General features: G+C 47.0%; 1 protein-coding gene and 1 pseudogene across 1 annotated transcript in view; both read right to left on the bottom strand.

Annotated features, from left to right (window-relative positions):
• The window catches only part of LOC112073732 (ras-related protein Rab-38-like), a gene marked incomplete at its 3' end in the record, with an annotated part of 12,526 nt that extends 1,908 nt beyond the window's left edge, over nt 1-10,618 (bottom strand). Inside the window, 2 exon segments of the mRNA XM_024140973.2 lie at nt 2-161; nt 10,190-10,618. Coding sequence (XP_023996741.1) covers nt 2-161; nt 10,190-10,388 — 359 coding nt within the window.
• A 98-nt stretch (nt 10,619-10,716) lies between these two features.
• LOC112073731 (dipeptidyl peptidase 1-like) lies at nt 10,717-16,721 on the bottom strand (annotated as a pseudogene).
• Nucleotides 16,722-21,491: the final 4,770 nt, after the last annotated feature.

Genomic DNA, 21,491 nt, shown 5'->3' with positions numbered 1-21,491 from the left:
GGCCACATTTTTCCCATTGGCCAGTGTGAGTTTAGAGTCCAGGTCCTCCTTCCACTTGGTGACGGCCTCGAAGGAGGAAGGCCGTGTCATGTCAAACACGATGAACGCCCCCATGGCCTCACGGTAGTAGACCCGGGTCATGTTCCCAAACCGCTCCTGACCTGACACACACACACAGTATTGTTAGTTAGTACTGATAGCAGTAGACCCGGGTCATGTTCCCAAACCACTCCTGACCTGACACACACACAGTATTGTTAGTTAGTACTGATAGCAGTAGACCCGGGTCATGTTCCCAAACCGCTCCTGACCTGACACACACACAGTATTGTTAGTTAGTACTGATAGCAGTAGACCCGGGTCATGTTCCCAAACCACTCCTGACCTGACAAACACAGTGTTGTTAGTTAGTACTGATAGCAGTAGCAGGACTAAACGCTATACCTTGGCCTTGTGATAAAACATGTGTCTTGTTGCCACACCACCCCTGACCCTAATACCATATCATAAGCCCTGGTAACACCACTGAGATGAAGGTTCCTTTAGGCTGATAACAACCATTTGCCTCAGGGCAAAGAGTCGACTACACAGTCCCGGTCACAGTCCTGGTCACAGTCGTAGAGGGTCACATTCATTAATCAAGCCCGGTAAAATACGACAACGTGGACAGACAGGGTACATCTCACTCCACACGTAGATCAAATATACAGTACCAGTCAAAAGTTTGGCACACCTACTCATTCAAGGGTTTTTCTTTATTTTTACATTGCAGAATAATAGTGAAGACATCAAAACTATTAAATAACACATATGGCAAAGTGTTAAGCAAATCAAAATATATTTTATATTTGAGATTCTRCAAAGTATCCACCCTTTGCTTTGATGACAGCTTTGCACACTGTGCATTCTCTCAACCAGCTTCAATGTTTTTCCAACAGTCTTGAAGMACTTCCCACATATGCTGAGCACTTGTTGGCTGCTTTTCCTTCKCTCTGRYGTCCAACTCATCACAAACCATCTCAATTGGGTTGAGGTCAGGTGATTGTGGAGGCCAGGTCATCTGATACAGCACTRCATCACTCTCCTTCATGGTCAAATAGCCCTTACACAGCCTGGAGGTGTGTTGGGTCATTGTTCCGTTGTAAAACAAATGATAGACCCACTAAGCGCAAATCAGATGGGATGGTGTTCACTTGGCGAAATGATGTTGTAAGGCCATGTTGGGTTAGAATTCTGAAATAAATGAAATCACAGACAGAGTCACCAGCAAAGCGCCCCACATCATCACACCTCCTCCTCCATGCCTCAACGGTGGAACACACATGGCGGAGATCCGCCGTTCACCTACTCTGTCTCTCACAAATGATACGGCATGTTGGAACCAATATCGCAATTTGGACTCATCAGACCAGGACAGATTCCACCCATGTCCATTGCTCGTGTTTTCTTTGGCCAGCAAATCTTTCCTTCTCATTGATGTCCTTTAGTAGTGGGTTTCTTTGCAGCAATTCGACCATGAAGGCCTGATTCACGCAGTCTCTCGCCTGAACAGTTTGATGTTGAAATGTATCTGTTTACTTGAACTCTGAGAAGCATTTTATTTGGGCTGCACATTTCTGAGGCTGGTAACTCTAATGAACTTATCCTCTGCAGCAGAGGTAACTCTGGGTCTTTCCTTTCCTCTGGCGGTCCTCATGGAGAAGCCAGTTTTCATCATAGCACTTGATGGTTTTTGCATGTACTTGAAGAAACTTTCAAGTTCTTGAAACGTTCTGGAATTGACTGACCTCAATGTCTTCATGTCTGATGGAACTGCGTCAGTATTCTCTCTTGCTTATTTGAGCTGTTCTTGCCATAATATGGACTTGGTCTTTTACCAAACAGGGCCATCTTCTGTATAACCACTCTACCTTGTCACAACACAACTGATTGGCTCAAGGAAAGAAATTCCATAAATTAACTTTGAACAAGGCACACAACCCTGTTTAATTTAAATGCATTCGCGTGACTAACTTCATGAAGAGAGAGAGGGAGAAGAGGAGGGAGAAGAGAGAGAAAGAGGGTAGACCACCAGAGAAAGGGAGCCGAGAGAGAGACCCACCAGAGAGCAGAGGGAGCCGCAGCCATGAGAAGAGAGGCGAGTCCCACCAGAGTAGTGGAGGGAGCAGTCCACCGAGGAGAGAAGGGAGCCCAACCAAGAGAGTGAGGGAGCCACCAGAGTGGAGAAAGAGGAGGCCCACCAGAGAGTGAGGGAGCCCACCAGAGTGAGAGAAAGAGGGAGCACCCAGGGAGAGAGGGGAGCCCACCAGAGAGTGAGGGGCCACCAGAGTCGGAGAGAAAGAGGGAGCCCCACCAGAGGTGAGGGAGCCGCACCCAGAGAGAGAGAGAAAGAGGAGCCCACCAGAGAGAGAGGAGACCAGACAGAGGAGCAGTAGAGAAAGAGGGAGACCACCAGAGAGATGAGGGAGCCGCACAGAGAAGTGAGGAAAGAGGCAGAGACCAACCAGAGAGAGAGGGAGGCCACCAGAGAGGAGAGAAAGAGGACCACAGAGAAGAGAGGGAGGCCACCAGAGGAGAGAGGACAGAGAGAGGAGCCACCCAGAGAAAGAGGGAGCCACACCAAAGGAGAGAGAAGAAGAGGAGAGCCACAGAGACAAGAGGGAGCCAGCAGAGTAGAGAGACAGAGGGAGCCCACCCACGAGAGAGAGATGCGAGCCCAGCAGAAGAGTGAGAGCCCAACAGAGAGAACCCCACCAGAAGTGAGGGGAGCCCACTCAGGAGAGAGAGAACAGAGGGAGCCCACAGAGAAAGAGGGAGACCCACCAGAAGGAGACGAAGAGGGAGCCACAGCGAGAGAGAGAGAAAGAGAAGGAGGGGCCCAACCAGAGAGGAGGAGAAGAGACCACCATGAGAGAGGGCCACCGAATAGAGAGGGAGACCAAGAAAAGAGGAGCCCCCCAGAGAGAGACAGAGAGGGAGCCCACCAGAGAGAGAGATAGCAGGCGCGGAGTGAGAGAAAGAGGGAGCACCAGAGAGAGAGAGGCCAACAGAGGAGAGAGAGAGCCCACAGAAGAGGAGAAAGAGGGAGCCACCAAGAGAGAGAGAGAGCCATCAGAGAGAGAGGAGCCCACAGAGAGAGAGAGAGGCCCACAGAGGGAGAAAACGAGAGCCACCAGAGAGAGAGAAGAGGAGCCAGCAGAGGAGAGAGAGGAGCCACCAGAGAGTGAGAAAAGAGGAGCCACAAAAGAGGACCACCGAGAAGAGAAGAGCGAGCCCCACCAGAGAGGAACTGCCCCGAGTGAGAGAAAGAGGCGAGCCCACACGAGAGAGAGAGAGCGAGAGAGGAAGCCCCACCAGAGACGAGAGAAAGAGGGAGCCCACCAGCAAGAAGAGAGAGCCCAATCAGAGAGAGAGGGGAGCCACAGCAGGAGAGACGAGACCACCAGAGAGAGAGAAAGAGAGCCCCCAGAGGAGGAGCAAAGAGGGAGCCCAGCAGAGAGAGAAGAGAGGCCACCGAGAGTGGAAAAGCAGGGAGCCTCCCAGAGAAGAGAGGGATCGAGAAGACCCACCAGAGTGAGAGAGAAAGAGGGAGCCCACAGGAGAGAGAGAGCCACCAACGAGAGAGAGGCCCAGCAGAGAGAGAGAGAGCCCACCAGAGAGACGAGGTGAGCACAGAGGGGAGAGCCACCCAGGAGAGAGAGAAAGAGGAGCTCCACTTCAGAGAGAGAGAAAGAGGGAGCCCACAGAGAGAGAGAGAGGCCACCAGAGGGTTGAGAGAAAGAGGGAGCACAACAGAGAGAGAAGGAGCCCACACATAGGAGAGAAAGAGGCGAGCCCACCAGAAGAGAGGAGAGGCCGGCCACAGCAGAGAGAGAGAAAGCAGGGCTGAGCGAGTCGGTAGAGGCGCACCAAGTCCACTAGACAGCAGTGAGCCCACCAGCAGGAGACGAAGCTAAAAGGTCATCAAAAGATGGGAGCCATCAGAGACGTGGGGAGCCCGCTAGTGAAGAAGACCGGCCCCAGAGAGGCGACCCAGAGAGAGAGGCGCCCAACCAGAGAGAGGGCAGCCACCCAGAGAGAATGAAGAACAGAGGGGAGACCACAGCAGAGAGAGCGGAGCCACCAGAGAGTGAGAAAGAGTGAGACACCAGAGAGAGAGGAGCACCAATCGAGAAAAGAGATACCGACGAGGGAGCCCACCAGAGAAGAGAAAAGAGGGAGCCCACAGGAAAGAGGAGCCCACCAGAGCAGAGAGAAAGAGGAGCCCACCAGAAGAAAAGGCGAGCCACCGGAGTGAGAGAAAAGCAGGGAGCCAGGCCATGGCACTACGAGAGAAGAGGAAGCCACGCAGAGAGTGGGAGAGAAGAGGCATTAACCCACAGACAGAGAGGGGCCCACCAAGAGAGAGCAGAAAGAGGGGCACAGAGAAAGAGGGAGCCACCGGAGTGAGAGAGAGGGGCCACAGACGAGAGGATAGAGCCCACGGCAGAGAGATGAGAGAGCCCACAGGAGGTGAGGAAAGAGGCGAGACCACCGAGAGAGAGGGACCCACCACGAGAGTGACAGAGAAAGAGGAGAACCACCCAGAAAAGAGAGGGCGCCACCAGAGCGAGCAGAAACAACGGCGAGCCCACCAAGAGAGCAGAGACTAGCCCACGGAGTGAGAGACAAGAGGGAGACCCCCAGAAGAGAGAGCAGCCACCAGAGCGAGAGAGAGGCCTCCACAGAGAGAGAGAAAAGAGGGAGCCACCAGAGGAAGAAGAGAGAGTCCCATCAGCAGCAGAGAGGGAAGCCCACAGAGAGAGAGAGCCCACAGAGAGCAGAGAAAGAGAGAGGCCTCACCAGAGAGAGAGAAAAGGGGAGCCCAGCAGAGAGAGAGAGAAGGGACCACCAGACGGAGTGAGAAAGAGGGAGCCACCAGGAGAGAGAGGGAGCCGCCAGAGTGGAGAGAAGAGGAGCCCATCAGAGCAGAGTAGAAGAGGGAGCCCAGCAGAGAGAGAGAGAGCCCACCAGCAGAGAAGAGACAGAGGAAGCCCATAGAGAGAGAGGGAAGCCCACAGAGAGGAGAAGAGGAGCCACAGAGAGAGAGAAAGAGGAGCCACGCAGAGAGAGAGAGAGCAAGTAAGAGTGAGCCAGCAGAGGGAGCCAGCAGACCAGAGGGAAAGAGCAGCCACCAGAGAGAGAGAGACCCACGCAGAGAGAGGAGCCACCAAGCAGAACAATGAGGCCCACCAAGAGAGAGAGAAGAGGGAGCCAGCAGAGAGACGAGAAGAGAGTGACCAAAGAGCAGAGGGCCCACCATGAGAGAGCAGAGAAGAGGGTTGCCATCAGAGAGCACGAGGAGAGCCATCAGGAGAGAGAGGAGCCACAGAGAGAGAGACGAGAGGAGAGCCATCAGAGAGAGAGGGAGCCCATCAGAGAGAGAGAGTAGCCATCAGAGAGCAGAGGGAGCCCACCAGAGGAGAGAGAGAAAGAGGGAGCCATCAGAGAGAGAGTAGAGGCCCACTCAAGAGCGACGAGAGACCACCAGAGAGATGAGAGAAGCCCACCTACGAAGAGAGAGCGAAAGAGCGACCCACAGAGAGAGAGGATAGCCACGCGGAGGAGAGAAAGAGTGGAGCCCACACAGAGAGAGGAGAGAGCCCACCTAGAGAGGAGAGAAAGAGGGAGCCCAGCAGAGCGAGAGAGAAAGAGGGAGCCAGCACGAGAGAAGAAGCAGAGAAGCACCAGCAGAGAAGAAAGAGGGAGCCAGCAGAGAGAGAGACGAGGCCACCAGAGAGTGAGAAATGGAGAGGGCACAGAACCCACCAGAGAGAGAGAGAGAGTGCCAGAGCAGAAGGACCCAAGAGAGAGAGGAGGGCCCATCAGAGAGAGAGGAGGAGCTAGCACCGAGAGAGGAGAGGCAGCCAGTAGAGAGAGAAGGACCCACAGAGAGAGAGAGAGCCCACAGAGAGAGAGGAGCGCCACTCAGAGAGAGAGAAGCCTTCAGCCAGAGAGAGGGAGGCATGGGAGCCCATCAGAAGAAGAGGAAAGCCATAGAGAGAGAGAGGAGGCCTCAGGCAGAGAGAGAGAGATGCCATCAGAGAGAGAGGGAGCCCATCAAAAAAAGAGAGCGAGCCAATGAGGAGAGAGGCATCCGAGAGGCCCCATCAGCAGAGAGAAGAGGCATAGAGAGAATGCCCATCACGAGAGAGAGAAGCCCGCGAACGAGGAGAGAGCCCACAAGAGAGAGAGAGCTCCATCAGAGGAGAGCAGATGAGAGGGAGCCCACCAGAGAGCGAGAGAGCCCATCAGAGAGAGATGGAGCCCATCAAGCAGAGAGAGGTGAGCCCATCCAGAGAAAAGGGAGCCGCAGAGAAGAGAGAGAGCCACCAGAGGACAGAGCCCCCAGAGATGAGAGAGAGCCCACCAGAGAGAGGAGAGCCAACAGAGAGAGGAGACAAGAGAGAGAGGAGCCCACGCAGAGAGAGAGAGAGCCCACCAGAGAGAGAGAGAGCCACCAGAAGAGAGAGGAGGCCCACCAGACGAGAGAGAGAGCCCCCAGAGAGAGAGAGAGCCACCAACTGTCTTATAATTATTATATTCTGAACTAGAATATATACGCAGCATGCAACAATTTCAAAGATTTTGCCGAGTTCCAGTTCATAGAAGGACATCAGTCAATATAAATCCTTTCATTACTCCCTAATATATGGATTTCACATGACTGGTCAGGTGGGCCTGGGAGGAATAGGCCCACCCGCTGGGGAGCCAAGCCCAGCCAATCAGAATACGTTTTTTCCCACAAAAAGGCATTATTAAAGACAGAAATATCCTGTGCTGGCGTGGTTACATGTGGTCTGCGGTTATGAAGCCAGTTGAACGTACAGCCAAATTTCTAAAACGACATTGGAGGTGGCTTATGGTAGAGAAATTAACATATAGATTCTCTGGCAACAGCTCTGGCTGACATTCCTGCAGTCAGCATGCCAAATGCACAGTGCCTCAAAACTTTAGACATCTGTGGCATTGTGTTGTATGACAAAACTACACATTTAGAGTGGCCTTTTGTTGTCCCCAGCACAAGGTGCACCTGTGTAAGAACATGCTGATTAATCAGCTTCACGGATTATCGTGACAAAGGATAAAATGCTCACTAACAGGAATGTAAACACATTTGGGAAAACCATTTGAGAGAGAAATAAGCTTTTTGTATACAGTCGTGGCAAAAGTTTTGAGAATGGACACAAATATTAATCTTCACAAAGTTTGCTGCTTCATGTCTTTTGATAATTTTTGTCAGATGTTACTATGGAATACTGAAGTATAATTACAAGCATTCATAAGTGTCAAAAGCTTTTATTGACAATTACATGAAGTTGATGCAAAGAGTCAATATTTGCAGTGTTGACCCTTTTTCAAGCCTCTGCAATCCGCCCTGGCATGCTGTCAATTAACTTCTGGGCCACATCCTGACTGATGGCAGGTCATTCTTGCATAATCAATGCTTGGAGTTTGTCAGAATTTGTGGGTTGTTTGTTTGTCCACCCATCTCTTGAGGATTGACCACAAGTTCTCAATGGGATTAAGGGTCTGGGGAGTTTCCTGGACATGGACCCAAAATAGTTTGTTCCCCGAGTCACTTAGTTATCACTTTTGCCTTATGGCAGTGCTCCATCGATTGCTGGAAAAGCATTGGTTCGTCCCAAACTGTTCCTTGGATGTTGGGAGAGAAGTTGCTCTCGGGAGATTGTGTTGGTACATTCTTTATTCATGGCCGTGTTCTTAGGCAAAATTGTGAGCCACTCCCTTGGCTGAGAAGCAACCCCACACATGAATGGTCTCAGGATGCTTTACTGTTGGCATGACACAGGACTGATGGTAGCGCTCACCTTGTCTTCTCCGGACAAGCTTTTTTCCAGATGCCCCAAACAATCGGAAAGGGGATTCATCAGAGAAAATGACTCTACCCCAGTCCTCAGCAGTCCAATCCCTGTACCTTTTGCAGAATATCAGTCTGTCCCTGATGTTTTTCCTGGAGAGAAGTGGCTTCTTTGCTGCCCTTCTTGACACCAGGCCATCCTCCAAAAGTATTTGCCTCACTGTGCGTGCAGATGCACTCACACCTGCCTGCTGCCATTCCTGAGCAAGCTCTGTACTGTGGTACCCCGATCCCGCAGCTGAATCAACTTTAGGAGACGGTCCTGGCGCTTGCTGGACTTCCTTGGGCACCCTGAAGCCTTCTTCACAACACATTGAACCACTCTCTCTTCAAGTTCTTGATGATCCGATAAATGTTGATTTAGGTGCAATCTTACTGGCGCACAATATCCTTGCCTGTGAAAACATTTTTGTGCAAAGCAATGATGACGGCACATGTTTCCTTGCAGGTAACCATGTTTGACAGAGGAAGAACAAGGATTCCAAGCACCACCCCTCTTGAAGCACAGTATGTTATTCAAAACTCAATCAGCATGACAGAGTGATCTCCAGCCTTGTCCTCGTCAACACTCACTGTGTACAAGAGAATCACTGACATGTCAGCTGGTCCTTTTGTGGCAGGGCTGAAATGCAATGGAAATGTTTTTTGGGGATTCAGTTCATTTCCATGGCAAAGAGGGACTTTGCAATTAATTGCAATTCATCTGATCACTACATAACATTCTGCAGTATATGCAAATTGCCATCATYCAAACTGAGGCAGCAGACTTTTTGAAAATTAATATTTGTGTCATTCTCAAAACTTTTGGCCACGACTGTATGTAAAACTTCTGAGATCTTTGATTTTAGGTCATGAAATCAACACTTTACATGTAGCGTTTATATTTTTGTTCTGTGTACTTTTATTTTTTATACATTTACAGTATTTTAGCAATTATATTTCATTTTTATAAAGTATATTTAAAATCAAATACTTTTAGACTTAKWRAKGTAGTATTTAACTGGGTTAGTTTCACTTGAGTAATTTTCTATTAAAAAGGTATCTTTACTTTTACTCAAGTATGACAATGGGTAATTTTTCCACCACTGCCCAGACCTAGACCCTACYCCTTATAAACGATTGATTGGATTTGATTGATGAAAGCAATACGTTCAAGCTTCCACCAGTCAAATATTCTCAGATCTCCACAAGTACATAGGACGTAAGGTCTAGCCTACAGGTACATCTGGGATCGGGCCTAGGTGTGACATTCTACAAGTGCATGATCKATAGAGCAAGGCTAGTTCAAGCCAGGCAAAATCTCCAGTCTGAGTTAACGTCAGCTGACTACATCAAGCTAAACTGAGAAACCATCCACATGATATTGCTATTTTGATACGGCGCTCTATTTAAATTGACCACATCGACATACACGAGTTCTCCTGACTCAACTGTACTAGTTTAGATGTTTTGTTGCTGCAAGACGTGTTTCCTTCRAAGGCTTTGAAAGCTTCTGATCGTGTAGTGACTGACGGGAAACAGTCAAAGGCCCTGCACAATAAATGCTGAGAGCTCTTAGCAGAGGCCATATAAGGCCACACTAAACACTGGGACGTTGCAATGTCTCATGAACACATCCATTTAAATTAAGGGTATGAGAAAACATAGTTCACAATATCCCTCCAAATTGAACTCAATGAAGCAACGCATCAATCTATTGTGAATAGAGTAGGTAGCAGGGCATTCTCGATCCCGGAAGTATTGCCGGTTCTCATTCACGATAAACCCATTCTGAGCCTCAAATCTCCCTCACGAGTGCGAGACACATGACTGTACATGCAGGCGTGCGCACCGGCTGTACCGGCCAGAGCTTATGGAACTGAGAGAGCGCGCGCAGAAGCATCAGACGAATTTCTCCAATAACCGCCACTCACGTGAGATACGGCCAATACGCATACCGTGTAACTTAACTGCCATCGGTTCCCAACGTCTGCACACGAACAGGACTGTTGTGTAATATTACGAAACTCTTCCTAAAATTTTAGTATTACATGTTGCCGTCAGTATACAATACATCCAATCTTTTTGATACAGATACTCCGTTGACCACACCCCAGAACCTAATATCGACAGTTCCCTCCCGTCTCCCCATCCTGCTTCTTACGCTGCAACTTTGACAAGCCATCAAACCTCTTACAATATTGGCATGTAATTTATCCAATTAGCATAATACTTCAACGGGCCTGCCTGTGTACCCATTTGAGCAGTCACGCGTAATGCTTCTCCTACCTGCTATGTCCCATAGCTGTAGCCGTACTGTTTCATGYTCCCAGTTAAGGACCTTCAGGGCGAAGTCCACTCCTATTGTGGCTCGGTAGTTTGGGCTGAAGTTCTGGTGAACATAGCGCTTGATGATGCTAGTCTTGCCCACCCCCAGGTCCCCTATTACCAGGATCTTATAGAGGTGCTCCTTGTGATTGTTCTGCATGGCGACCGCGGAGCGCTACGGTAGGACATTAATACGCCGTGATGACGGGAGAGAAGAGACTGTGGCGCGGTGTACTCCAGCGATCCCGAAGGAACGCCCAGAGAAGTGGGGCAGAAGAGGGTAACAGCGGGACCTTGTGACTGGCGGGCCTCGGGAGAGAGAGCTCGCAGCTGCGCTGACCCCATCTGAAGTTCATACCTAAAAGCTTATTTTAAAGTTACTTAACCCCCCAAAAAGTTGCAAGACATGCAACGTTTCATCAAGAATATTGAAGTTACACACATATAGCTTAAGATTTATCCATATGTCAATATATAAAATTCACTGAAAATATTTATAAAACTTTATTTTATCAAATTGTAATAAAGCAGACAAAAGCTGTGCATAATGTGATCTTATTGGAAAACTGACATCTAAAAGGCAACCACTATGAAGGAGAAAAAAGGCACCAACATTGAATCAATTAACTGTTCGCCTTACAAAATCATAGCCAATTTGAACATTCCAGGAGACTCCATTTACAGCATCACAGAGGATACAGTATAGGGACGACTAGCAACAGAGTATATTTCAGATACACAGGAGTCTGCCCCGAGATTACAGAGACAGAGGTTCTCTGCCATACCATAATCCCTACTAACTACTAATAAAACTACAAATCCCAGTTACATAGAACATATAGCAGTGTTCCCTTTGGCATCATTCCCAGAAGTTGCATCTGACTGCATGGCAATAATCAGTCTACGCGAGCTGGGAACATTTTACAGGTTACCGATTATACTGCAACAACGTCCCAGCCATTTAAACTTACATTCTACAATAGCCTTTGTAGACTTCAGTCTCGGTTCCAATTGGGAAAATGGCTAAAGAGACCCTTTCCTCCTACCCCCGTAGACCCTCTACAGTTTAGGGATGGGCTTGCTGCCAACAGCGAGATCTCTGATGGAACACTCGTCAGACCCGTCTGATCCTGAAGAAGCCCCCTTCGCCCCACGCCGCCCCCAGCTGTTCTTCACCACCCAGAACTTCGTGACCCGTGACGAATGGCCGTAGCCCACCAGCAGCACGCGTGGTTGTCCAGCTACGAACGGGTTAGTTGGTTCATGGAGCCCTGTGGTGGTAGATACCCTCCTTGTAGTGCATGAAGTCAGGATACACCTGGACAGAACAGTGTGAGGAATACAGCGCGCCATTTTGACTTAGCAAACTAATACTGGCCTTCACTCAGGATAGAGCTAGCCAACGCACAACACAACGTGTATGTGTGTGTTCCACCTCAAAGGCCACCCCCAATGGTGCCGTTCTTTGATCCAAAGTTCCAGCATCAACCTGGCAGACACGCGCAAGCCTCGTCGAAACCGCTCCCGTAGCTGTAGTCCGAAGTGTAGTGGCGGAGACAGCCATCGGGAACGTCACACGGGGAATCTGTCCCAGCGTACGGATAACACGACTCTTCCACGATCCCAAAGTCCTGGACGTACTTGCCAATGAGGTAGGGGAAACCKCCGTCACAACCTGAGAGGGAGGAAGTAAGAGGGCTTAGATATGGGAGAAATACACAAACACCGTRGAGGTACAATTATGCAGTGTGTGCTCGCTCATTACCTTGGGAGTACTGGGAGCAGGACACGACCTGCTGTGGGCTGAAGATGGGAGTCTCGGTGTTGTTGGTTTGGAGCCGGACACGAGCCTCCAACATTCCCATTAAGGCAAAGGAATAGCAGCTACCACACGAAGCTGGAGCCCACAGAGTACCAATCAAACCCTGCACTGTCACAACCAATCAAAAACCTCACTGCAATATCAGTCACCACTAAGAACCAGACACCCGGTCAAGCGGTCCGTGGATCATCTTTAACCTGCAACTAGTTCTGTGGGAATTAACCCTAAAAGCCAATTTATGCTTGAGCCGAAAATGTGGTCTTAGGCTTCGTATGGAGGGTGTGACGRAATTGTGGAGCCTCCGGAGGCATGCAGAGGCTAAATTAAGCTCCGTACCACATCTCYCCTCAAATTGTAACAACGCAGAGGGCTCCGTATAGCTCTGCATTGACATGATTGGTTGACGGGAGGTGGTACATCCTGTATAAACAAACTCACTTCCTTCACAATAGTTCTGCAGTAAATGCTGTACGGCCACTGTCGACCACGCAGAGCCTTTCAGGGAGGGCAGAAAGCCCCACTTCCTCATAGCTGGTAAAACCCCTCAACAGAGCTCCTAAATCCCAGCCCTGCCGTMGCCCTCTGACAGCTATGCAACAACTCACTACACACGAGCGCACTGTGTCTGTGGGGTTGAGATGGGAACATTGGCCACTATAARCCAGGAGGGACCACTGATTTAGCAGTTCTCTAACTAAAAGAGGCAGTGACCTGTAGAGGACATTCCTAAGGCCTCAGACYCAGCAGACAGGCTGAACATTAAACACAGGGGTTGGGAGAGGAGACATATTGCCAAGAGTCACAATAGACAAGTGTAGGTATTTGACCCGGCGTGCGTTACCCTGGTTGCGGACAGGACTGAGGTAGTTGACTCTGTTGACATCTCTCCAGTCCCAGCGCTCAGGGAGGCGCGCCACTTAGGCTAGGCTGCTGTCACAGGGCGGGCCAACACGTCTGGGAGGAGCATAGACTCAATATAGGGTACACCATGGACGTTTTTTTTGCAATGAATCCAAAATGAGTGTTCCTATTGAAACACTTTAGGTACTACCTCAGTTTGAGTCCTGTTTCATACTACTGACCACCACCAAGTGTATCTCTTCCCCACTGTCTCCTGAGGTGATCACTAGTCCCCCCCACACATGGTGTGACAGCATAACAGTACTTAGGTCCAACATATTCTGACACCAAACCATTCCTTTAAAACCAGAGGGGGAGTGAACAAGTGGAGAGAAAAATACAACTAGCTGGGGGTTGAGAGAACTTCAGCATTGTAAGCCCTTTGTACAGAGAGCCTCTTTACATCGTCATTCAAGAGCAGTCTGGAACGAGTTGGCCAGAGAGTGTTCCATTATAAAAACAGAACCCTCTAGTCTTGGCATCATCTGCCATGAACTCTCAGGGGCACACTGTCAGTGGGACTGGCCCTCCACATTATAAATTGCTTCCGTCCCCAGTTGATCGTTGGATATGATACAAATGAGGCAAAGGTGTGCATTAGGAATGCGAGCGCCGAGCGTCCAGGTAGGCTGTGTGGAGTTTTGTAAGGATAAAAAATAATAATGTCCCCCCACTACAAATAAAAAAAAGTCCCTGATTGTCACCCTTTCCTTCAGAAGTTACACATTCACACTCACGCAGACTCATCCTGCTTCTTTGTGTGAAGTTTCAAAAAAATTAGTTTCATAATTGAATTCCTGTTTCAATACATATTTTCCAAGTGAGTGACTGTACCTGGGAGTGTGTGAGCTGGTCCACCTGTGCATTAGCGCGCCAGAGTGTAGGTCTCATGTTGCTGTAGTGTGCTTCCAGGAGCTCTGGCCACGTTGATGGAGTCAATGAAGTTCAGGTTGTGTTTGTAGGACCTCTGGAGGAACCGGGGAGGGAGAGAGTAGTAAACAGACACCGCTACCTGGGGGAGAGAGAAAAGACAACGACCCCTAGGGGAGGGATGAGAGTAGTAAACAGACTGACCCCCTACCTGGGAGGGTAGAAGATGTAGTAAACAACCGACCCCGTACCTGGGGGAGGGAGGAGTAGTAAACAGAGGCGCCCCTCTGGGGAGGAGCAATAGAAACGACCGACCCTACCGTGGGAGGGAGGAGAAACCAGGACCGAGCACCTACCTGGGGAGGGGAGAGAGTAGTAAACAGACCCGACACATACCTGGGGGCGAGTAGACGACGACTAGGGGAGGGAAGTAAACAGACCGACCCCTACCTGGGGGGGAGACGATGTAGTAAAACAGCCGACCTACCTGGGGGAGCAAAGATCTTCTACATTCTTGCGTTTTGGCCTGGGGTTTCTGTATAACACTTGTGTACATTGGTATGTAAAAAGGGCATTAAGTGAAATTTGAATAACCCACATGAGTTAAACAGACCCAATGATAAACAGACGACACAGCTGAGAATGAAAAAGACGTACAAGACCAGAGCCTAACCAGCCAGAGGGAGAGAGCACTGCTCAGACAGAAACCAATACTCACAACAGTGATGACAGACCGTAAAAAGAGTCTAAAACTAAGCATCTGCTTGTTTTCAATATGGAGCTCTCGACATAAAATGGGACCATGGATGAAAAATAGCCTTCTAGCCAACTATAGGACTTTAATGTGAAAACATGTGATTATTGGGCACAGAGTGTGTCAAGCCTGCTATAAAACCCTGAGGCAACTCACAGGTCATTGGGATGGTAGCGTTGTGTGTGTACGGAGTGAGGGGCTATTGGGACAACCCTCTTGGCAGTGAAGCAGGCCCAGTTGTTCCCCAGAGAATCATGGACCCAGCCTGGCAGAGTCTGGTCACAGTAGCTGGTCACCTCAGAGCCCTGCTCAGAGTACTGGAACAGAGAGGAGAACAATCAGTCTGTGTACGAGGCGTCCCTGTGTGTTGTGTAGAAAGAGGACAATCACATTGAATCTTTATGGCCAGAGTTGGAGATTAAAAAGCAGAAGATCAACAAGTCAGTGATGTTTTATGCAAGTGGATGTGGCAGTTACCCTGATAGCAGCTTTCAATATGAGAGAGAGKYSASASAGTGGCGTTATGAACAGCAGRAGTGAGMAACTAACAATGGGCTTCTCCAGTGAAGCATGTGGTGTGTCACTGTGCTGAAACAAGTCCAGACGGTTTCAATAAGGAAGTACAAGTGACTTGCAGACATCAGCTCTACCATGTAGGAGGGACAACACTGAACATTTCCCCTGATAGTCACAAGGAAGTCACGTGAAAAAGCAAAACGAAATATAACCCAGAATGAAAAAAGTAACACAACACTGAAAGTAACTTTGAAACACAAGCCTGAAAGCATCAATGTAGCAACTGAGATGTTAGAGCCAGATGAGTGAACCACCAACCCTGCAATTACAGGAACGGTGACCAGCCGTGTCTGAAACTTAATGTGCAAAGCTACAAGGTAGGAGGACTTCCATCGCAGCCGGCCCGCTCAMTAGGTGGAATATTSATGGCATTGACTGAGCTAAACTGACCAAGATGTACCTCTAACACATAAAACCTCACAATTCTGCCCCAAAACAATGACAATTCCCCTCAACCAGTGGCATATGGGCTTTTTAGGTGAGAGCTGATGCCACCCTTTGATAAGCAGTGCCCACTTTGTTAAAGGCAAGGGTGAAAAATWTTTAGCTTGTCCATTCATCTGTGCAGTACTTCAACGTCCCATCAAAAACCCTGTAGCAGATAAAGGACATGGMAGAACAAGTATGTGGCCTTTTCTGTAGCCTACAGGCTGGAGATATAATGACAATGTAATTCCATATCCACCAAAAATGTTCCAGACCTCTTGACAGAGATCGTAGTATGATACTATTATAGACYAAAGTGTAACCCTGAATGAAACACATAAGTGAGAGCTTAAACRTGCCTTGAAGAAGCCAAACCACTTGTAGTCGTTGAGGACAACCTCAAAGCCCTGATTGTAGATGAGGGTGAAGAATCCCGTGTTGCCCAGGTCGTCCACCGCCACAGACAGCTTCTCCAGGTGCACCGTTATCGACTTATCAATGGTGTCTTTTTTAAAACACATACAGAGACATTTCGGTAATTAATTCAATTTAAACTTTGGGCTTCTTCTGTATTGCAAAGTAAGACAGAGGTAAAGACATTAACATTGGGCAGTGGTGAAAGTTGTATCAAGCATTGTATCATTGTTACAAAAGCACAATCAATAGCCCTACAGACAAAGGCAATAGCAGACTACCGGTCAAGTTAACACTCGACCCAATTAAAAGTTTGTTACATAGCCTACTTGATTGCTTAAAGCGTGAGGTTGTTCCGTATTTCCAGCTCTTACCCATCAGAGAGCAGTTATACTTTCGTCTTGCCCTCCCTTCGATACCTGGAACACCCAGGAGCCCAACAGGTCTTCATATGTGCAGTTGGCCGGGGTATCAGCCTGGGAGCCCTCCACCCAGAGCAGGAACACACACAACAACACACCGCTCACCTTCATCGCGTCACACCACGCTCCTGTTRACAGAACTACGCAGATATTTGAATCTACGTATAAGCACAACTAGAAAAAGGTAGACTATATTTCCCTGTACTTCGATGCACCTGCGAGACAGTGTTATGTCCTCTGCGCTTTTATACGATCAGAAGGAACTTTCCCTTCGGTCATATGACCCACCAGCTTCTCACGTGACTCGCTGCGTCTTGCTGCTGTGATTTTCTCGCTGCGTCTTGCTTCCGGATCTCAATTCCACTGAGCACGTCTGGGACCTGTTGGATCRGAGGGTGAGGGTTAGGGCCATTCCCCCCAGAAAAGTTTATGTCTCAGTRGTTGAATCTMGTTATGTTCATACAAATATTTACACATGTTAAGTTTGCTGAAAATAAACGCAGTCGACAGTGAGAGGACGTTTCTTTTTTTGCTGAGTTTATAAGGATTTAGTATAAGGATTAAGGTTAGGGTTAGAGRTAGGGTCAATAAAGTGTTATTGAGCTATATTGTATGCAAAAAAAAGGAAATTATAATATTTTACACTAACACAATTGCTCAGAGAAAGTCATATTTTTTCTCTCCAAAAAGGTAGGCATAAAATTGACCTCCCTAAAGATTCTCATAAAATAGTTTAGTATTTAAAAAATTTGTGAATTTAATGTCTACTGCATTGTCCTTTTTCTTGAATACCATTTTAAACGTGATACCAAAACAAAGTGTCCCCCACAGGGACAATAAAGTCAGTAAAGTAAAGTAGTTGGTCCCATATTTCCCAGCACGCAATGACTACATCAAGATTGTGACTCTACAACTTGTTGGATGCATTTGCAGTTAATTTTGGGCGTGTTTCAGATAATGTTGTGCCCAATAGAAATMAATGGTAAATAATGTATTGTGTGATTTTGGAGTCACTTTTATTATAAATAAGAATAMAATATTTCTAAACACTTCTACGTGAATGTGGGTGTTACCATGACTACGGATAATCCTGAATTAATCATTAATAATGATGAGTGAGAAGTTACAGAGGGTCAAAGTTTATTTACAATAAAAGTGACTCCAAAGTCATTATTTACCATTCATTTCTATTGGGCACAAAATAATCTGAACCAAAGGAACTGTAAATTCATCCAACAAGTTTGTAGAGTCACAAGCTTGATGTAGTCATTTCGTGCTAGGAATATGGGACCAAATACTAAACTTTTGACTACTTTATTTATTAGAATCTTTAGGGGTGTCAATACTTTTAACCCCTGCCTTTTTGAGAAAAATAAGTGTTACTTGCTAAACTAAATCTCTTTCTCTGAGCAATTGTATTAGTATAAAATAATATAATTTTGCATACAATATAGCTCAGTATTTAAAATATACAGTCATTATTGCCCATCTTTATCAAGGGTGTCAATAATTTCAGACCCCACTGTATCTGCCTATCAGGCATGTTCATATAAACACCTCTCTCTCTAGGGACAACACTGAATTTCATTTCCCCTGATAGTCACAAGGAAGTCACGTGAAAAAGCAAAACGAATATAACCCATGACATGAAAAGTCAACACTGAAAGTAACTTTGAAACACAAGCCTGAAAGCCATCAATGTAGCAACTGAAGATGTTAGAGAGCCAGATGAGTGAACCACCAACCCTGCAATTACCAGAACGTGACCAGCCCGTGTCTTGAAACTTAATGTGCCAAAGCTTACAAGGATAGGAGACTTCCATCTCAGCCGGCCCGCTCATTAGGTGGAATATTGTTGCATTGACTGAGCTAAACTGACAAGATTACCTCTAACACATACAACCTCACAATTCTGCCCCAAAACAATGACAAATTCACCTGCATGCTTTGGAGGACACCCAAGCAGTGCTTGTGGCAAGGTGAATTTTATTCCTTATGGCAGTCTAACGTCATCTGTAGAATTAGACATGGGAACAAGAGTGGCTCTGTCCTCAGCGGAGATATGACATGATCCATATCACCAATTTCGACTAAAGATCGTAGTATGATACTATTATAGACAAAAAAGTGTAACCCTGAATGAAACACATAAGTGAAGACTTAAACTCTGCCTGAAGAAGCCAAACCACTTGTAGTCGTTGAGGACAACCTCAAAGCCCTGATTTAGATAGGGTGAAGAATCCCGTGTTGCCCAGGGTCGTCCACCTGCCACAGACAGCTTCTCCAGGTGCACCGTTATCCGACTTATTCAATTGGCTTGTCTTTTTTAAAAACATACAAGGACCATTTCGGTAATTAATTCAATTAAAACTTTGGGCTTCTTCTGTATGCAAAGTAAGACAGGGTAGACATTAACATTGGGCAGTGGTGAAAGTTGTATCAAGCATTGTATCATTGTTACAAAAGCACAATCAATAGCCCTACAGACAAAGGCAATAGCAGACTACCGGGTCAAGTTAACACTCGACCAATTAAAAGTTTGTTACATAGCCTACTTGATTGCTTAAAGCGTGAGTTGTCCGTATTTCCAGCTCTTACCCATCAGAGAGCAGTTGATACTTTTGTCTTGCCCTCCCTTCGATACCTGGAACACCCAGGAGCCCAAACAGGTCTTCATATGTGCAGTTGGCCGGGGTATCAGCCTGGGAGCCCTCCACCCAGAGCAGGAAACACACACAACAACACACCGCTCACCTTCATCGCGTCACACCACGCTCCTTTACAGAACTACGCAGATATTTGAATCTACGTATAAGCACAACTAGAAAAAGGTAGACTATATTTCCCTGTACTTCGATGCACCTGCGAGACAGTGTTATGTCCTCTGCGCTTTATACGATCAGAAGGAACTTTCCCTTCGGTCATATGACCCACCAGCTCTCACGTGACTCGCGTGCGTCTTGCTGCTGTGATTTTCTCGCTGCGTCTTGCTTCCGGATCTCAATTCCACTGAGCACGTCTGGGACCTGTTGGATCTGGAGGTGAGGGTTAGGGCCATTCCCCCAGAAAAGTTTATGTCTCAGTTGTTGAATCTTTTATGTTCATACAAATATTTACACATGTTAAGTTTGCTGAAAATAAACGCAGTCGACAGTGAGAGGACGTTTCTTTTTTTGCTGAGTTTATAAGGATTTAGTATAAGGATTAAGGTTAGGGTTAGAGTAGGGTCAATAAAGTGTTATTGAGCTATATTGTATGCAAAAAAAAGGAAATTATAATATTTACACTAACACAATTGCTCAGAGAAAGTCATATTTTTTCTCTCCAAAAAGGTAGGCATAAAATTGACCTCCCTAAAGATTCTCATAAAATAGTTTAGTATTTAAAAAATTTGTGAATTTAATGTCTACTGCATTGTCCTTTTTCTTGAATACCATTTTAAACGTGATACCAAAACAAAGTGTCCCCCACAGGGACAATAAAGTCAGTAAAGTAAAGTAGTTGTCCCATATTTCCCAGCACGCAATGACTACATCAAGATTGTGACTCTACAACTTGTTGGTATGCATTTGCAGTTAATTTTGGCGCGTGTTCAGATAATGTTGTGCCCAATAGAAAATAATGGTAAATAATGTATTGTGTGATTTTGGAGTCACTTTTATTATAAATAAGAATATAATATTTCTAAACACTTCTACGTGAATGTGGGTGTTACCATGACTACGGATAATCCTGAATTAATCATTAATAATGATGAGTGAGAAGTTACAGAGGGTCAAAGTTTATTTACAATAAAAGTGACTCCAAAGTCATTATTTACCATTCATTTCTATTGGGCACAAAATAATCTGAACCAAAGGAACTGTAAATTCATCCAACAAGTTTGTAGAGTCACAAGCTTGATGTAGTCATTTCGTGCTAGGAATATGGGACCAAATACTAAACTTTTGACTACTTTATTTATTAGAATCTTTAGGGGTGTCAATACTTTTAACCCCTGCCTTTTTGAGAAAAATAAGTGTTACTTGCTAAACTAAATCTCTTTCTCTGAGCAATTGTATTAGTATAAAATAATATAATTTTGCATACAATATAGCTCAGTATTTTAAATATACAGTCATTATTGCCCATCTTTATCAAGGGTGTCAATAATTTCAGACCCCATGTATCTGCCTATCAGGCATGTTCATATAAAACACCTCCTCTCTCTCTCTCTCTCTCTCTCTCTCTCTCTCTCTCTCTCTCTCTCTCTCTCTCTCTCTCTCTCTCTCTCTCTCTCTCTCTCTCTCTCTCTCTCTCTCTCTCTCTCTCTCTCTCTCTCTCTCTCTCTCTCTCTCTCTCTCTCTTCTCTCTCTCTCTCTCTCTCTCTCTCTCTCTCTCTCTCTCTCTCTCTCTCTCTCTCTCTCTCTCTCTCTCTCTCTCTTCTCTCTCTCTCTCTCTCTCTTCTCTCTCTCGCTCTCTCTCTCTCTCTCTCTCTCTCTCTCTCTCTCTCTCTCTCTCTCTCTCTCTCTCTCTCTCTCTCTCTCTCTCTCTCTTCTCTCTCTCCTCTCTCTCTCTTCTCTCTCTCCTCTCTCTCTCTCTTCTCTCTCTCTCTCTCTCTCTCTCTCTCTCTCTCTCTCTCTCCTCTCTCTCTCTCTCTCTCTCTCTCTCTCTCTCTCTCTCTCTCTCATGAGAAAACCAGACCTGATTATCTGAACCTGCAGCTCTTCGTCAGCCAGACAGATTTCAGGTGGGACACTTCAAAAACACTGTCGGTTGTCACTCACTCACTCACTCACTCACTCACTCACTTCACTCACCTCACTCACTCACATCACTCACTCACTCACTCACTCACTCACTCACTCACTCACTCACTCACTCACTCACTCACTCACTCACTCACTCACTCACTCACCTCACTCCACTCACTCACTCACTCACTCACTCACTCACTTCACTCACTCACTCACTCACTCACTCACTCTCTCACTCACTCACTCACTCACTCACTCACTCAAAGCAGCCAGCCAGCCAGCCAGCCAGCCAGCCAGCCAGTAGAGGGCAGGATACACCACAGATTGGTGAGAGAGAAAGATA

This window comes from Salvelinus sp. IW2-2015, unplaced genomic scaffold (assembly GCF_002910315.2).
Source record: "Salvelinus sp. IW2-2015 unplaced genomic scaffold, ASM291031v2 Un_scaffold2346, whole genome shotgun sequence".
Classification (NCBI taxonomy): Eukaryota; Metazoa; Chordata; class Actinopteri; order Salmoniformes; family Salmonidae; genus Salvelinus; species Salvelinus sp. IW2-2015.
Note: the sequence above shows the minus strand (reverse complement) of the source record. Positions and strands in the feature narration are given on the sequence as shown.